Source organism: Pundamilia nyererei, unplaced genomic scaffold (genome assembly GCF_000239375.1).
Source record: "Pundamilia nyererei isolate P.nyererei 1_Seehausen unplaced genomic scaffold, PunNye1.0 scaffold00033, whole genome shotgun sequence".
Taxonomy (NCBI): Eukaryota; Metazoa; Chordata; class Actinopteri; order Cichliformes; family Cichlidae; genus Pundamilia; species Pundamilia nyererei.
In genome coordinates, this window is record NW_005187434.1 from 182800 (window position 1) to 202464 (window position 19665).

A 19665-nucleotide genomic window follows, 5' to 3' on the forward strand; every position below is an offset into this window, starting at 1 on the left:
CAACATTCATGATCCGGGCAGATAGTAAACCTTTTCTAAACCCTGCCTGCTAACACAAAGCTGTTTGGTTCTATAGCAGGCATTAATGTGTCACAACACTACACTTGATGTGCTGTTTGAAAATAAAAACTTGTTTTTGGTGAAACTACTGGTAACATTCATTCAGAGCAGTGGAAAATTATGAAAGCATGAACACACAAAAAATGTCTCTCATCTGCAAAGATGCCAGCGCAAGTCTTGATTTTTTTGTTGTTCTTTCAGCATCTGTCAGAGCGTGTGTTTCAAAAACAAACACAATGCACGGATGGGCAAAACGATATTCTTATGGGAGTAACATCATGCATTCGGCCTCATCTTGTTTGCAAATGTGCTCTTTTATAGCTACGTCCAAAAGATTGTGGCTAAGTTGATTGCTGATTTGCCCAAGTTACACAGAATGACTTTCATGTCCTTTTAACAGTGGACACCAAGCAGCTGAAGACATCAGCTCCTCTTCTGAAGAGTCAAAACAAATTTGCTTGTGTGGAACAATTTCCCATTAAAAGGAAGCCATTTAAAGGACAGGCTGACATTTTCACATGTCTGTTAATAATACTAATAATAATCATCAATAATAAGAGGCAGTCACACACACTCAAACGGGCCCAATCTGTTAGTGAGAGGCTGTTATCACTCTTCTCCGCTCCTCTGGACAAAAACTAAATGAAGAAAAAGTTCAGAGACTCTTAAAATTGGAAACAAAAGAGCTGGAAGTTCCCAAAAACGCTTACCAGAACTGCAAGGTGATTTTACTCTCCAATTACAATATGCATCATAACCTCTGCTGTCTGACGGGGCAAAATGAACCCCCACACGGGCAATTCAAAATGCTCCTCACAAGCTACTTTTCTCCTGCTTGTAAACCCATTCACACATTGTAATGAGTTTGTACACACATAGACAGACACACACAGTAAACAAATATTACAATATTCACACACACATTATGGCTTTTTCAAGCAGTTGGAGCTCGTTTAATTTTATCCCTGTATACATTCTTTGTGATCAAACCTTAATAGACAAATATAAATGCAGATAATGAAATCCTTCCTTCAGTACCAGTACAGAGCCACCTGTGCATACAATAATGTCCTTTAAAGGTACTAGATATCATTAGGCTGAATGAAAGAAAAAGTGTTGTTTATATACATAGAGACAGAAATATACACGTGTGCGGGTGGACATATGGCGAACACCCACAATTATCAACAACATCTTAAATGACCATAAGACCATTAACTGTTTAATACGGCCGCCTTTAGCTCTTTTCGCTGCCTGCTTAAAAGGTACACTGTAGCACCCAAATGAAAGCTCGGTACTGTAGATTGATTATGGTCACAGATACTATACCAACACTTAGAACATTGAGTAGGCTTTACAATTTAGAGTTTACACTAGATTTGAAGAAACAGAACGTAATCATCCCCCATCCATGCCTCTAAATGTGCAGTCTGTTCATCCAAGAGAAGATTAAGTCAAGAACAAGTCCAAGACCCAAAGCAAATAAAAACGATTCCTTCTTTTTTTCCCATCTCACTATATGACATTTACTTCAAGCTCACTCCTTTTCTCTTTGCAACAATTTCTTTTCTGCCAATCCTGCCTTGCCTTCTTTTAATTGTGTTGTTCATTCCCCCCCTCTCGCCCTCCTTTGGTGAGAAAAGTGCAGAAGTCATTGACATGAGCAGCTTCAGTCCTCTGGGTTTTTTTCATGACTCAGTCAGAGAGCGGCCTTCATGGCCTCTCATACCAAGGGTCCTTTGTAAAGCCATGTGCTCCATCACAGTTGCGGTCTGCCCGAATGATACGATAAATGAACAACAAATTCACAGTTATAAAATTTCAGTCATTTCCACCTCTCTCGGCCTTTTGTTTTTCTCTTTCGTAAATGCCATCCATGTCAACTGTCCAGAGAATCAGCCTTCTTAATATCAGTCTCAGGAATAACACCTTCTGCATTTGGGATCAGCTTGTGGGTGGATGACCTCTTTTTTCTCCTCCTGGCGCTTCTATAAGGCATGCTGGGCCAGGACCAGAGCCAAAGCCAGGCTGGGAAGCAGAGCCCAGACACTGGCATAGAGACAAGAAGAGTGATCCTCTCCCAGGTCCATGACACCACCTCTTGGTTGGTGATACTGGGCAGATAGAGAGGGACACACAGAGGGAGAGAGAGATCCGCAAAAGGTTAGACATGACTCACAATTCATGCTGCTTTCCTGTTCTGGCATTTGATAAGAGAGAGGTCAGACAGGACAGGAGGGAAATGAGAGAGGACAGGGTCACTGCTAAAGAGAAGAAGAGAAAACATCATTCAGAAAGTCAAAGCAAGAAATGACATTCGCAGTACATCCACTTTGGCATGAACATTAAGTGTTTGATCCACCAAACGTTTTGATATGTGAAGTATATTTCAAGCCCGTGCTGCTTAGTATGCTCCTTGCTTCTTAAACAAGTTGGCAACAAAGGAAAGCTTCTTGTGTGCACTTTTTCTTTTTTTTTTTCTCAAAAACTCTTTTAGGCTGTGCCAGCAAGTCTCTAAACAGTTTTTAAAGCTATCATTACAGACTTTATTTACAAGAAAAACATGCCACGAAGCCAAACACACACTACAGAAGCCAGCGGCGGCTATGGATTTCTTTTCAATATTTCATGAGGCAAATCTTACAGCAAGTAGAGGCCCAAGAAAACAAGACCCCTTGTTTGAGTGTGCACAATCAAAACGCTACAGTGTTTATTCTTATGCACAAGAGAGAATAAACTTGTGAAGTTTATTTTCCCACACTGTTCACATTATGGCGGAGACGAGTGGGAATCAGCACAGATATTAAATTCTGTGGCCTCCAGAGTTCCACCGTTATACCCGCGCTACAATGGGTTTTATTATATGCCGTTCCATAAAATTGTTAGCATTTTGAATACTTTTTCAATTTTCTCGGATTTCTGTAACACAAAGCATAACCATTTGCCTTCAAGTTAAAGCAGTCCTGCTCAATTTGCAAAGGTACCATTTTCAGTCCTGCACAGCAATACAGAGGCACATCATAAGGAACATGAAACATTTTCTCCTCCTCTTTCCCCTCCTCCACCTTCCCCTCACCTCATCTTCACCATGTATTCGCCCATTTCGCTGTGCACAGGAAAAAAAAAAAGAAAAGAAAAAGATTTACTATGATGTTATCTACCAGCACTTCGTCTTCCACCAGAACGAGGCAACACATAAATGAGAAAATAAACAATGAAACGAGAAAATTGTTGAGTTATTTTAACAAGACAGCCATATTTTTGCTTCTGTGAAGAAGGATGCAAGAGGGAGAACGAGGGAGACAAAGGGGGTGTTTCCAGTAGCCGCAGTTATCACAGTACCTGTGTTTGTGAATTTGCACTTTACAAAGAAATGATTGAAATGACAGTTGCCAAAAAAAGAGGGGTGCACGCGCGGAGGAGCAGCACTGGGTAGCCTGACAATGCACCAAACACATCCGCGACTAAAAGCCAATTAATTAGCAAGGGCAGTGATGTGTGGCAGCAGCCTGTTGACATGAGTCCAGATCTCTAGCTGCAGCCAATATCCACACATACACTCAGGCTTGTGATAAGCTGCACACACATGAACAAAGGGATAAAGCACAAACACATGCATATACATGACAGAATACAGACAATGTCGAAATGTCCTTATTTGTTTACAGGCAGAGAGAGCGAGAGAAACAAAAGCATTTATTTAAACTGTTAAAAATGCACGTGACTTGTCATTTAAGTGGTAAACACACATCTAGACAGCACTTGTTTTCATTCACTGTCAAATTTGCAGCGAAACTGCAACTACTTATTGAGTAACCCTGAGTTATGTAGCCTTTTTCCACCAGTCAGTTCCATTCAATTGAGCTGAAAATCAACAGTGACAGGGTTACATGAGAGCACAGACAACACTAGCCTTCCGCTGCCTGCGAGCTCAGAGTGTGTGTTTGGGTGTGTGTAATGTGGGCGTGGAGACTGATCACTTGCACGAGTTGCTTTTAATAAAATTAAACATTTCAAAGAAACACATTGCAAAAACTGTAGCATCAGTAGGCACTTCCTGAACACAAGTTTGGTAAATGTGAAGGTAATTGGTTTGAAATGGCATCGCATAGTAACATTGAGTCATTTGAAAGAAGGCACAAGGTGTGGGGAAAAAGGCAAGCTGTACAAAAATCTGCTAATGAGGCTATGTTGTCAACGTACACTCACCGGCCACTTCATTAGTTACACCTTGCCAGTTCCACAATGTCTTCAGAGCTGTTTTAATTCTTCATGGCACAAATTCAACAAGGTGTTGGAAAGATTCCTCAGAGATTCTGGTCCACATTGACTTGATAGCATCAAGCAGTTGCTGCACATGCGTGATGTGAATCTCCTGTTCCACCACATCCCAACACAACCATCAGAAGAAGGATACAATGTGGCCATACAGGGATGGACATGGTCAGTAACTAAGCCGAAGTAAGCTGTGGCATTTAAACAATGCTCAATTTGTGTTAAAGAGCTGGAAAAATGCCCAGAAAGCATCCCTCACTGCATTATACCACCAACAGCCTGAACTATTGAAACAAGGCAGATCCATGTTTTCATATTGTTCATGACAAACTCTGACCCTACCATCTGAATGTCCATACTCATAACATTTCAGAACAACTCACAACATCTTTCCAATCTTTTCCAATTTTGGTGAAACTGTGTGAATGTGGTGTGCTTTGGCCTCAGTTTCCTGTTAACTGACAACAGTGGCAACTGGATTGGTGTTTTGCGGCTGTAGCCCACCAGCTTTCAAGCTTTGACGTGTATTCGGAGAAGGTCGTCTGCATAAACTGGCTGTAACGAGTGGTTATCTGAGTTGCTGTTGCCTTCCTATCAGCCTGAGGCAGTATGGCCATTCTCCTCTGACCTTCTCCATCAACAAGGCATTTTCATCAAAGGCAATGACTGCTCACTGTATATTTTCTCTTTTTTAGACCATTCTCTGTAAATCCTAGAGATGGTTGTTTGGGGAAAATGGCAGTAAAATCTCTGTAGAGTCTCAGAAAGTACTCATCTGGCACCAAAAACGAAGCCATGTTCAACGCCACCTTTCTTCCTCATTCTTATGCTTGGTTTGAAGTTCTTGAACATGCTTAAATGTATTTACTTGTCGCCATGTGACTAGTTGATTGAACATATTCCTTAACAAGCATTTGAACAAGTGTACCTAATGAAGTGGCCAGTGATGGTCATGGTGAATTATCTGTTGCTTTTATATAATGGCCACCACTTAAAGATCCCTGACTGATTGTTTATTGAATAAGGTTTCAAAAACCATCCAATCTATGATAAATGTCATTCCCACTGAACATTTTCCCCTTGATTTGGGTTCAAAGCCCTCTAAAATCACAGTGAACTTGTTTGATGTCTAAATCAAACTTACCTGATGTTGCAACAGAATTTTAACCACTACATGTTCAAATAACTGACTATATATATATCTTATCTTTCTTAAAGTCATATCCTTTTACACAGTAATAGATTTAAATAAAAATGCATATTTACTTACAGCAGAGAGCAATAATATAATATCTCCTGCTGAGATTGGAACCGAGTCCTTGGCATCAAATGAGGGTTTATCCTTTTGAGATACATGAATATTTTGGAAATTCAGATTTCTGTACACCCGCACTGAGATTCCAGGCGTCCGTACACATAGACTTGTGTGATTTAACATATATTATTGTTGTTTGTGTCATATATAAATGACTTAAAGTATTAAACTGCTTTATGCAGAGTGGTCTATTTTTAGCCAAATCCTTTGAGTTCATATTAGAGCTACTACATAGAAGCAAAAAGATAGTACCCACTTTGACTGTTATCAGCCCTTTGAATGGCCAGTTATAATTTGCAATCTGTCCCATAGATATGACTAGTAGACACCCTCCTGGTACCTGCCTGTAGCCAAGATGGTACAAGATAGTAATCACGATAAACAGAAAGTAATCCAGATCAAGTGATGCTTTTGCAGTTGTGGGAATAAGTACATGTTAAATCTGCAGTTGATCAGGGATACACCAGTTCAACTTTTTCATTTGCAGTACTGATATAAGATAATCTTGTGTAAGGCAACGTCGGGCTGAATTTAAACATTACTTTCCAAACTTCATAAAGCACAATATGGCTAATAAATATTTGCAAGCTTATTCACTGAAATTGTGTTTATTAGTGAAATAATTTAATCAGCACCAGCATAACGCAAATGAACGGTGATTCTTTTTCCATTTGTTTAATTTCACCTTAGTATACTGCACTTTGCTGCCTTTGTCTTCTCCCAGTTTTACATGTGTGCATCTCCTCACGCACAGAGTGGAGCCGAGGACAACCTGGTATGTTAAAGCAGGTCCAATAAATAATGAACATAACAAGTGTGAGACTGAGAGCGAGAGAAGCTGACAAGGAAAACTCATCTGAGCTTTTCACCCATCATCAATCCACAAACTCCTGCAAAGAAAATTTGATGTAGCGGACATGAAATACCTTGAAACCGCTAACTGTTTGCAGTTAGCTCCCTCCATAAACTCTTAGAACTGTTTGCCACCAGTACACTGCTGGCATAGTACATAAATATTTAAAAACACAGACCTGAATTTAACAGATCGGCTGCACAGAGCTGCTCACTCACTTTAAAAAAAAGAAACTTTTTTAAGGCAGTACAGGAATAACAACTGATACAAATATTGGATTGATGCTTATTCATCACCTGGAACGTTGAGCTTTGTAATATGTGTTTAGTGATGTGAAATGGTGTGTTTTAATCTAAACTAAAATCTTGTTTCCAAAGAGTAATCAAATGAATTTAGTGCCTTCCCAGAGAAGTAATTTTGGCGCCTCAACCAAACAGTGTGTACAAATGAACATAATCAGTACGCCAACAAAACTTCCAAACACATGAGGTTTTAAGGGCCAAATGGTTGGTGGAAGACCTTGCATACTGGTGACATGACCCTGTAAACAAGTGATAACTGCCATTCAAAACAGACTTAGTTTGCTTTAGAAACTGTATCAGTTTGTTGTAATGCACATTTAAACTGGGTACACAAATATCACGTGCGTAACCTCACCACTGGAGTTGGGAGCATGGCACTGCTCAGTTATACCTAAATATGGATGCATCTTTACAGTGCTCAAAGGACCAAGCTTCAGACCACATGTTTACTCAATGAGCCACAGTGAGATTTACAGCTCTGGACAGTCAGTCTTCTGCCAAGAGGACTCATACCATAACAACACACCCCCAATTTATCTGCCATGGAAGTTTGACAAGTTTTAATTGCCAGGCATAGTTGTCTAAGAACTCAGGGCCGCCCAAAATGTCGCTACCAGCTCCCTCTCTAATTATAAACTTCCTGCTTGAGTAATCACACGTCTTATTGTTTCCTAATTACCATTTTTACAATAAATTAAACACCATGCTGCAGTGAGACAGGCACTGAGCAGTGCATCAATACTGACACACACACACACACACACACACAACCTTTGGAGAAAGCGGTTTCACCACCCATTCCCCCTCTGCTATCCTCTCTCTTTCTCTACCTTTCGGTAATACACACACTGTTAATGTTATCAGCTGTGCTTATTCATTAATTTTCCTCTTTGCAACATTTTTAGGGTGTCAGGTTTTACAGAATTGAAATCCAAAGACACAAAAGGAAGACTAAATGAACAGAAAGTGAGCCGTTTTCTTGCAGATGCAGAGACACAAAGTCTAAAAATGAGCCAAAAGAAATCCAACGGAATCACAGGAGAACACAATGGAGGGGCACTTGTAAGTACAACAGATGCAGGACTATTTATGCACAAGGGGGCAATCAGGTAAGTGGAAACTGAAGGGTAACGAGACAGGTGTCCAGTGGAGGCAATGAAGTTCCTCAGGTGGTTGAGTGTTGGTGAGATTGGCCAATCACCTCACATAAGCCTGCCTCAAGCTCTATTTGCTTAGGCACAGGACTCTTGGGTTGCACCAGCTTTGTCACCACAGGACACTCAGCTAGGACAGGTTAGGACACACAGGCTGAGTTTTAGGGACCCCAGTCTCACAGGGGATACTGGTTTGGACACAGTATACATGGTCACGGGGTAACCAGAATTAAAAAAAAAAAGGAACTCAGGGCATGGAGTTTGGGTAAACACTCAGGCGGAGGAATTGGCTGCTGAGGCTGCAATCGGCAGTGTTGCCAAGGGCTGCAGTCGCTCTTTTAAGATGGCAGAGATTTAAATGCTGGTTTGGGTAGTTGACAGGAGCAACAGCAGGTGGCAGACAATCTAGCTGCACACTTAACCCAATTTGACTTCTGGTGGAAGTTGGACCTGCAGGCTTGGTAGCCTTGAGGTATGGCTTCCCTCAGGAGCACAACTACTGGTTGAGGCCCCCATTGCCTTGGTAAGCCCCTCTGGAGATAGGCTCATATTCAGTTCCAAAATTCTTCTCAAAAAACGAGAAAGCCACCTGCTGCTGTTCAGACTCTACTGCTGGGTCCAAGGTTTGCAGAACTGGGACCCAGCAGTGGCATGCACAAGGTAGACCGAATGAACAAAAAATGAGTTGTTTTATTAGGCTGATGCAATAATGCAAACTCCAAAACAATCCAACAGAAGGCACAGCAGTGAAATAATAATAGGGAAAAAATGGATTTGGAAAATAAAATAAACAAAGATCTAAACTTTCTAAACAGAAATAACAAGAGAAACAAAGCAGAAACTCAAACTTTAACATATTAACTAAAAATTCAAGACCGAAAACAAGGCTCAGACGCAGTGATCACGACATAAGGTTTTAATTTCCTGTGTTCCAATCAACGAGGGTTTGTGTGCAAAGCACAAAACTGCACATTTAACATTTAACGGCTCTGATGCAAAATGTCTTAATGGTAGTTGTTCATTCAGAACACAAATTTGCATTCCTAAACCGTGCACATTACTTGGATTTGGATATGTAACAGTCACTGAAAAATGACATGAACAACAACATCAGCAGCAGAATATTTTATAAAGCACAGTTTTATACCGCTGCCAAACATGGGCACATGGGTCTCCTGCAAAGGTGAAAAGCATCATCACTCTTACTTTAGAAAGCTGCACAAAACATCTAAAATACATCTGTAAAACACAGCCATAATTCACTGTGAAAACTAATCCAACTCAACAGCTAGATAAAAAGAAAAGCCTCTTCTCGACCTATAGTGTAAAGTGAAATATTTCTGTAGCAGAGAGACTCATAAAAAAAAGGATTCTTTGGTGAATAACTTAATTCTGTCATTTTTACACTTATTTGAAGAGAAAATAAAGAAGAGTTATGTTAAAAGACAAAGAGCTATGCATTTGTGCAGCACAGCATTAAAAAAAGTGGTAATGTTTTCTGCTCCAGACAGTGAACCTAGTTATAGTTGAGTTAACTGCAGTCTTCATAGTAGACAGCATTCAGCAGAGAACAGGCCCTGGGCCAGTATTTTAGAACATCTAATCCAGATTAAGCCTCCACCTCCCATTCCTTTCACTCTTTCTTTGTCTGTAAGAAAAATATAATATTTCAACCACATGTCATCATCTTGGGTGTGTAGCATAAACTGTGTTATCATAAAGCGTCTGTTTTGATGTGCCAATTGCTTTAACAAGCATAGAGATTGTATGTGATGCGAATGTGAACGGTGCAGCACGTTGAGTCTTATTATTTTGCCACTGTACAAAAGAGAGAGCGGAGGAGTATTTTTGTGATTCTCCTTGCAGTTGGTCCATTTTATCAAATGTATGCAGAGAAGTAGCAGGAAAGAGATGAAAATGTATATTTTGGATGTGACAAAAAACAAAATAAAGCAACATCCACATCTATTTAACTTTTACAGTGAGTTGACCTAAATGTGTCACGATTAACTAAGTTCAATGAGGAGAGAGCATTTGAAAGAATTGAATATGATTTCTTGAGATCTATTTGCTGATAAGATGAGCCATCATGGCAGAAAGGAACCCCAGCATTGATAAGATTTAGCACAGAACTTCCCCAAAAAACAGCGATCTTACTGTGACAGGGTACAGAATAAAAAAACAAACAAACAAAACAAAACATGATTGTTAGCTGTTGCATGATCAGGCACATTGCAGTGAGTTTTAATGCATGCAGAGTGGAGGCTGATTGGCTCAAAGAAGGCAGGCAAGAAGATTATTGGTCTACAGTAATGACTGTAATATGGATTGTAATGAACAGTATTGAGTCTGGCAGCGTGGGAAAGTGGGAGCAATGTAAAGAATAGACTAGCAGTCGAACCCCTGGGAAAGCAAGCACATGAGTGATTACAGATCTTGCTTATTGAACATACGCAGAAGCTTCATATTAGTAGCCTTCAAACTGCAGAGCATACCCGATTGCCAAACAGGCAGTAAATAACAACTCCAAATTACATTTTGCCATCACATTTAACATCTACATGTAAAACATCCCATGTAATGAAACATTGAGAACCTTTTACCTTTGGGATAGTCACGGGGAGATTTTCTGAGATCTCCTGTGTCGATACAGGGTCTGGCTTCGGTGTCGCTGAGGGGCCTGGGACAGGCCCACTTTTGTTCTGTGTGTTGTCTATCCCATAACCAAAGGCCTGAATGGCATTTCCTGCAGGAACAGAGACATAAAGTCATTTGGGTTTGACTGCCATCCCAACAAGAAGCCAGCTAGCAGACAGACAGCTCTAAGTCAACTTTTTGGTACCCTGCCCAATCTTTGGCAACTAAAGGAATGAGGCAAGGCTGAGTGAGACTGAGGAAGGATGGAGCAGAAAGAGCACAGAGAGCCAGTCTTTTTGCTTTGTCAGTAAGCTTCAGAGAAATATGCCAAACTAATCACAAATTGCTATCCGAGTTTTGTCTGTCATTACTAAGCACTGCCTTATGTTTTATTTTGTAAGTTATGCCTTCCTTTTTGACTGCCTCGCATATTTATGCTATTTATTAGCGGCGGCACAAAATATTGATAAGGCAATAAATTGAATCACTTCCTCTAGCGATACATTATTGATACAGTTGTGCCAAGCATCTGAGAGCTAATTAATTGTATTTCATGCATTATAAATGAAGTCAATAAATACATTTTCCTTTTTGCCTTTTTGAGCATTTTTTTTAAAGTTTCCATTTACACAGATGTTGTGATCTATCACAGATGATCGTCTTGCAGTGTGACAGCATTTCGATTAGGAGCAAGTCACGAAAGAACTGGATCACGAATTAATCTGCGTTTTCTATGATCCTTTACAAGCGAATCCTGCGGCGACACAACAGATTATATTTATCAAATACAACCAACTTTGCTTTATGTTGGATTCATGCATATTACAAAAAACTCTCTTACGATGCAACAGCCATTCTCAAACTGCTACGAGCTGACTAAATAGCGCTAAAATGACCACGCTTGCAAAGATGAGTCCTAATTTGTTTGTTAGCATGAAAAGCAATACAATCTTTTAAAAGAGGGAAATCAACTAGTTCAAACAGAGGACAGCATGTGAATAAATACGAGCCCTAGCATATCAGCGCCTGCAGATGTGCTGTACACATGTGTTTAATTTTGTGTCTAAGTGCATGTGTGTGTCTCTGTAGAAATGTGATAAATCCCTGTTCAGTCAGCTTTCCAGCTAGATATGGTAAAAATAGGCGCTGAGTACCTTTTCACCGCTCATCCGTTTAAAACACAAGGCTTGTTTCTCTTTGTTCAGCCAGAGAGAAGGCAAGGCATGTAATTGCTTGGCAACCACCTCCATTATAAGGTCAGCATGCAGAGATGACTTTGAATAGATTTATGTGACTGATCAAATTCAAAACATTCCCAAACAAAGGAGAAATGGCATTTCCACACCACCACACAAAGGACAAATAAGATAGTTGTGGAATGCACATGCATAATCAGATGGCTACACAGTCCCTAGTACTACCGGTGCTTGGCCACATAAATTTGTCTGTCACATTTGTTGGTCCGCCTACACACAGACACACGCACACACAAGTATTTGAACAGCAAAGACACTCACAGAGGTACACATATGCACATTCACTTGCACACAAAACACACAGAAGAGCACACTTCATATTTTTTTATGCTGGTCGACACTGACAATTTGGGCTTCTGCTAGAAAGCAGGAGAGTGGTTCAGAGAAAAATCGAGTTCACTGGCGAGGCTTAACAATGTCAATGCTAGCAGTCAAGAGCTAGTGGAATGCTGCTAAGACCTGTAATGTTAAGCATCTGTTTGTCAGGGTCAGCTATGGTTAGCAATCCCCCTCAAAGATGTGAAATGGGTGAATAAAGTCATAGATCAAACTAGTTGGCTGGGGGGCCTCCACCCAGGATGTTTTACTGCACCCAAATGTTCCACTGAGTGATTAAGCTCATTGCCAACAGCAATTCCATTTTTTAACGGCTCATATTAAGCTTTCCTTTAACCCCTGGGCACAGCCTGTATTGTCGCACCTGCAGGGATAGATGAAATGAGAAGGAAGGAGAGAACAAGAGAAGCAGAGACAGGGGAAGGGGGAGTCAGGGTCTGACTGTCATAATACCTCTAAGCTGGAATGTTCTTTGTCGGCCTCCCATATATTTTATACAAATCGGAATTCTAATCTAGTCTTCTGTTGGACCATTGTTTTTGCTGCAGCTTGTAAGGAAAAATTGGGAACAGTTCAAGGACAGTAAATGAACCATCTAAAGCATGTTTTTCTGATTTCACTTGAAGTATGCTGTGATGGATGAGGTATCAAAATGAACTCTGCTGCAGATCTAAAGGTTTACACTAAATATTTTCTCATGATCTACAGCACAGTTAAAGCTGTAAGGATTTAATTACATAATTAAATTGATAATGAAGATGCAATACAATTAGCTCAAGATGTAAACAGATGTAAATCTAGTTTGCATACATGGCAAAGATAAAAGAAGAGTCTATATAGTGACATATTATTGTTATAATTAAAGTTTTTTTTACCTTTAAATAACAGCTTCAGATTTGTCTTGGTCACTAATTTTACCCCAACACATGTCCTGGGCAACATATGAGCAGAGTAAGTGGTTTCCTAGAAAAAGAGTGTTGCCAAGATGCTTAGCTAGAGCAACCTCTTTCAACAGAAGTGGTGCTCATTGAAGTTAAAGAGGAGCGAGCAGGCCAGTCTGTTAATTAACCAAAACTCTACCACATTCGGGTCTGGGATTCCTCACTTTTCTGGCCAACTTTAAATTAGATATCTTGATAAGACTGAGTGTACAAAAAGAAAGAGTAACATTTGGACTTTCTGCCTTGTTCTGACCAAAACTTGGCTCACTAACAACTTGCCAGACACAGCGTTTCTGCGCAGATGTTCCAAGCAGACTGAGACTCGCGGTCTGGGAAAATCTGAGAAGTTGGACTCAAGTATTTCTCTCTAATTAAAAACCATTGTTCAGCAGAAGTGGAGTATATTAAGGTCAAATCACAGCTGCTGTCTCTGGATTTGTTGCACTTGCTTGATGTTCAGCTGTTTCTGAAGTTGTCAACTCATCAGTTTGAAGGATGTTTAGCTACTACCTAGAAATTTTAATGGAAAGACATCCATAAAAATATCCACCCATCCATTTTTTCCTCACCTTGTCCAACTCAGGGTTATATACACTGTGGAAGGGTTTCCATCCTGCTGCAATTAGTATGCAAACAGCTGTATTTATTCAGCACCAATAACACTAAATTGTTTTTGTACACAGTAAAATCACCTATTGATAGCCAGTAGGGGCAAAAAGAATTGAATGTACCAGAATCTGTAATTAACACTTGTGGCCACAGCAGCTGCTTTTGCCACTGCTAATCAAATGCTACATGCTGCAAGAAGTGGTGGCATTAAAGCTACTGCACAATAAGAACTGGTTAAAATAATGTGAGAGAAAACATCAGAGACCAATCATATTAATATTAAATACTGACCTTGGTGATTGAATTGAAGTTTTACTTTTTAACTTCTTCTTTTTCCTTACATGTATTACCAAATTTTGCATCACACCTTCCCATTTGTTTCTTTAACTTTTTAAAAAATTTTAACTTTTATTTTTGTTTACTAATGCTGCAGTTGCCATGGTTATGTTGTTTTGCTTGAATGAAATTTTATTTAAATGTCTTTCAGATTAAGGGGGTTGAATATGCATCTTCCTGCACTGTGACTTTGTGTATATCTACCTCCCGGTGTGTTGAAGTTTATCGCCTGTTCCCCTCGACTGCAAAGAGGAGATGCTGCATTTTGTGTTATTTTTCGAGACGCCTCCTCAGCTCCCAGCCTCATCCCTCATCCTGCACACTCAGCTAAAACGGTAACCCAGCAATCTATTGAAATGGTCTGAAAGCATTATCCACACAATAGAACATGGTAAAGGCAATGGTGTCTTGTAGTACTGATGACATTGCTCGCTACACCATAGCAAGGATGGAACTTGCTATATTTTACTTTTCAGTGAAAAAGCATAAAGATATTTGAAGAAACCCTTCTGTCACGCTGCACCCTGTATGTTATGCATTAGATATACAGATGATATGTATTTTAGCTCTCCCTATTATTCCATTTGCGCTAGTCTGTTCCTTTTCATGACATTTTTCTCCCCTAAGCCCTTTAACTCTCTTAGATTGAATGTGAAAATGACATGCAAATGGTTTCTTTTGTATTAAAGTCTGGGCAGATCTTGCCCAAAGGAGGGATGAGAAATGATAAGAAATTACTTGCATCTGAGAAACTAAGAACGTTTAATTCCAACTTAATCTGTGGATAAAGGGATATCTGCAGGTTGTATTCAATTCTCTAACAGACAATTTTATATAATGATTTCAAGTCCATCCAGCCATGCATTAATCCTTCATTGACAAATATTTACATGCAATCCTTCTAGCCTTATTTCATTATTAAATACACAAAATACTTTTTTCTTCTTCTTTGAAATAAAAGTGATTTGCAAAAATTTTCAAGCACCTCATTTCATGCAGACGTTTTGATTTTCAGATGTCTAAAAGCTATCTATTACCCACACCCTCTAACCACATCTCTTGTTATTTCCACATTCAGTCATGCCGCCAACATCCACACTTTAAAAACATCACATCCACAGTTATTTCGCTGAAGAGCTCAATGACACTGAAAACCAGAATCTGACATGGAACCATTAAAGTTGCATAAGACTGAAGTTCACAGCTCTCGCTTCTCTTACGTGGCTGAAAGAGAAAGTTCCGCATCGCAGGCTCGTACTTTTTATCAATAATACATGCCTGTTTGGCCCCTATCAGTTACAAAACATATTTCAAAGAATTCATGAGTTGTGACGGCTTACTTAGGCATGCGTTATTGGTGAAGTACCGCAGGAAGTTCTGACATTCCTCCTCTTGGTTTCCGCTGCCCTTGCAGGTGCACCATGGGGAAATGGTCCAGTTGGAGAAGCTGCTGTCCACGTAGTTGGGAGTCACGTCCGTCCCTGCGAGGGCATCCACACAGAAATACAGTTATGTGCCACTAATGGACAATAATGGATTACATTTACAGCAAATTGCATACAAAATGCACAACAAGGTGTTAGTCACAGGTATGAGTTTGCACTGCATTGTTGGAGTTTACAGGGAGGTGAACAATTGTGTTATGCTTTATTTTAAATGGAAAGTGGCCATTATGTTATAAATATTTTGCAAAGTAGTTGCTTTAGGAAGTGTGTGCCCTGTTTGAATAAAGCACTACAGTACCAAAGCATTTTACTTTCCAAATGTTTCTATGTGTCAATGCTTTTAGCTGGTGTCATGAGTGTTTGGTACATTCTGTGTGTCGTATTTTCTAGAGAAATCCAGGAACCACCGTGGAATATCATCACTTCATACTGCATGATTTATGACACATGGTGGGGAAGCACTGACTGATACTGAAATATGGACACTTCAGCAACCACTAAGCATCAGAAAAAGCCCTTTTGTGTAAATTTGCCTTTAGATTTATTTTTTTAGCAAGCTCTGTGGTACTGCCACAGCATTACCTAGCTGCTGCTGGCTGAGACTGAAAAATATGCATCTACTAGTCAGTACATATTGTTTATTTAACGTTTATTGCAAGCAAACAGATGTTCATCAAGTGTTTTAATTAAATAAACACTCTCTCAGTGCCTCTGCTCCCTAATTACTTCTAGTAGTGAACTAATGCCCAGTGTACTGGTGGAGATATCAGTTTTAACTCTGCTGTCTGGTCCTCATGATGAAAGCAGCCTGGACTGCTGGCACGCTGTCTCATGTTTTTGGAGTATTTTTCTTTATTTCATTATGTGTGTGAAAGGTAGAAAAAAAAACAGTGACATTCTGAATCTGCCTTTCTGTGTCCACACATTTCACTGCCGTCATTTTCTTCTCACAACGTAGCCATGTACTGACCAACGAGCCTTGCAAAGGAGGCCAAGCAGGCTTGGTGATTGTCTTGGTTAGGACAGGTGCTCGCTGCGTGTGGAGTCATCCCGCAGTTCTCTTTGTAATCAGCCAGCCTAGACCTGCACAAAAAACATGAAGCACAACACAGACAAAGAATGAGAAGCACAGGCTCAGTCATAAAGTCCACGCACAAGATGAAAACACACAAATACAAAAAGCTGGGCGTAATGTTTTTGGCACAGTTTTTTCTACAGAGCAGCTGCCAATTATGACCAGCGTCAAACTGGGAAAGTATATACAACATCTGTTCCCAGGCCTCTACAACAGGTGTCATGAATATCAAACACTTATGCCTCATAACCAACAAGCTATTAGTAATATTCAGCAGAGACCCAGTTGTAGTGCATTTGTATATAAGATGAGAAAAGATATGATACGACTCTTTTGGCCATAGCTTCTGTGCTTATCCTGGATCTCTTAACCATCTCCCGAACTCACTTTCCCCACAAACCAAGGAGACTGATAAAAATAGTATGTTTTGTTTCGGTGTGTTTGTGATAAGAGCTTTAAGTCTGTGGAGGCCCCCAGGGTGGCATTGCTAATCCACTTAAGTAGGTTTATTGGGAGTAGCGTGAGTAAAGTTGCGCTGTCTGTACTGTTCACATCACAGCTGCTCACAATGTGAATCACAATCCATACTGCATTTCTCTTTTTCCTCTTTGCTTCTTTCCGAGCTGTGCATGACTCATTCCCTCTGACCTGGTCTGACCACTTTTTTCGGCCTTAAGTTCAAAGGTACCTTAATTTACCTTGGGCTGTGTTGTCCTAGTGAACACACAAAAACACACATATATACAGAAGAATAGGTTTAGTATTGATGAAATATGCTATCTGGGTTGTTGAATGGTTGATAGGCTAGTGACCCAGCACTACCTGATAACCACTCCCTTCTAAGGCAACTTAATGGTTGCCAGCAGCTCATTCTTCTGTTTTTTTTATTGTCAGATGTCATGGTGGCTTTCAAAAGTAAATATTATGGGTTTTATTATATTTAAGCACATCACTGTCATAATTGTGACATATTTTGAATTACATAAAGAAATGAACTTGGACTCAGACACCAATGAGAACGCCTGGAGGTTTTATCTTAACAGCGCTTTTTCCTCATATAGAAAAGAAACAGAAAAAAGTGACTATGCTTTATTTATATGCACATTTATATGTATTAGACGCTTTATATGTCTGATGACTCACACATGAATGTGCCCCTTTTTGCATTTTTTTCAGACAACATACATATATTTCTAGATAAGGGTTTCATTATTATTTTGGTGAAATAAAAACGTTATCTCAATTCTAATGCTAAGCTAAGCTAATAATTTCTTAGTTTAAAGACAACAAAGCATTTAATCATCAGTTGTTTTTAATCTCTGGGCCCTCTTCCAAAGTGTGTCTTTGGTCCTGTCGCCCATCATGGCACTTGGCTGCTTGTGCCCAAGCCTGATTCTATCACAGGTTTCTTCCTGTTAAAAGGGTTTTTTTCCTTCCCACTGTCGCCAAGTGCTTCCTCATAGGGTCGAACCACCAACCTTCCAAACAGCATATAACCTGCTGTTCCTTCTGCTCCACAGCCACTACGGGCTCTTTTTCAAGAAGGTCTTTGATGGGATGTGGCATGCAGCCTTGTGGATAGCGTCAACCTGGTCTGAATCAGCAAACACCTGTATGACAAGCATATAAGCCTTATTCTCTTGAGTGACAGCATGGGCAGCTGGTACTACAGTCGGAATATCATCAAGTATCTACTCTCAACCACCCTCTCCAACATACACCTGGAGAATTATGAAAGATGTCTTGAAACAGCATGAAGGCACAGTTAACACTGGAGGAAGAACAATCACCAGCCCACATTTTTATATTCATGTCTTTGAAGGGAAAGAAAGAAAACTCCCAAGCTTGGTGGAACCTCTTGGTAAAGAAGCCTCAGCTCTTAGTATGGGTATCAGAAAAAGGAAAGGCCAAGCTCATACCTAACAATCCACAAGACGTCAACTCTGAAATCAAAATCAGCAGTCTGGAAAAAGTATCTTGGTTTCAACATATCAATGAAGGCTCAAACCCTGGAATTTTAGAAAGGATAGTACACAGCCGCAACAGCAAGACATGAGACCATCTGGAGACAAGACCATCTATCAGAGGTCAAAAATCCACCAGCTGTGTCTTGTCAATTTTCCTGCGAAACATAGACACTCACGGCAGAACTCCAAAGAAGAATTTTGGCAACACACGGAGAGAGAGAGAGAGAGAGAGATGCTACAGGAAGATTTAAAGTCCACAGAAAGATCCAACAAGTAACAGGACCGCACAATGATCTCCTCATAGTTGTCATAAAAAAAGAAAGAAGTTGAGTTGTTTATTAGTTAAAGTTTTTTATTCAGGTTGTTCAGATGAAGATTTTTTTTTCTATTTTGCATGACAAAATTATTTTCTTTTCTTTTTTTTGTTTTGCTCGTTTCTTCATTTGCATATGTCTATGCTGGAGTCAGACAAGTTTCAGTGTGTCTTTCATTTGCCTGAGAACAGCTTTGCCACTGTATACACGACCGACACAGCTCTCCATAACAGACACATTACTGTTTATTCCTGTGGCTCCTTTTTTCCCCTCCTATTGTTTTGCTGTCCAACCACTGCTGACAAGATGTAAAAATGTACCTCCACTTGTGCCAGTAGCATTGTCCTCTTACTGCCTCTTGACTCCATAAAGCTACCTCAAATTTACATTCAGGGAAAATACATGAAGTCTTTTCCTGTTGAATTGCCTGAAAATGTCTGAGATAAAAATCCTCCAAAAATATAAACTTAGACATGTTTTCTTCAAAGAAAAGCATGAAAAGATATGTGAATTGTGACTTTTGTACAGCAAAACTCTAAAATTATTTATGAATAGTTACACATACTGTACTTACGCTGTAAGAAAATTAGAGTTATGCATTTATAGCATTGTATTTATGCACAAGGGATGCATGAATACAATGCATTTAAAAAACAAGAACAATATGCTGATGGTGCAAACTACTGTTCACCACAATAGTTTTCAAAGAGCCAATGTTAATGTAAACAAAATATACATATGGCTCTGTCTTCACACACTGCTAGACTTAAATAGAGTGGAATTGGTATTT

At 39.8% G+C, this 19665-nt stretch overlaps 1 protein-coding gene across 3 annotated transcripts in view; it reads right to left on the bottom strand.

Annotated features, from left to right (window-relative positions):
• Positions 1-990: 990 nt before the first annotated feature.
• The window catches only part of LOC102193636 (GDNF family receptor alpha-2), a 65837-nt gene continuing 47162 nt past the window's right edge, over positions 991-19665 (bottom strand). For 2 of the 3 annotated variants that reach the window (XM_005729360.1, XM_005729359.1), the window contains exons 5-9: positions 16490-16602; positions 15415-15555; positions 10563-10705; positions 3137-3166; positions 991-2174 (exon numbers count right to left, since the gene is read on the bottom strand). In XM_005729360.1, the coding sequence (XP_005729417.1) occupies positions 2049-2174; positions 3137-3166; positions 10563-10705; positions 15415-15555; positions 16490-16602 (553 nt within the window). In that variant the 3' untranslated portion in view covers positions 991-2048. The remainder of the gene's footprint in view (positions 2175-3136; positions 3167-10562; positions 10706-15414; positions 15556-16489; positions 16603-19665) is intronic. The other variant, XM_005729361.1, reaches the window with a different exon arrangement.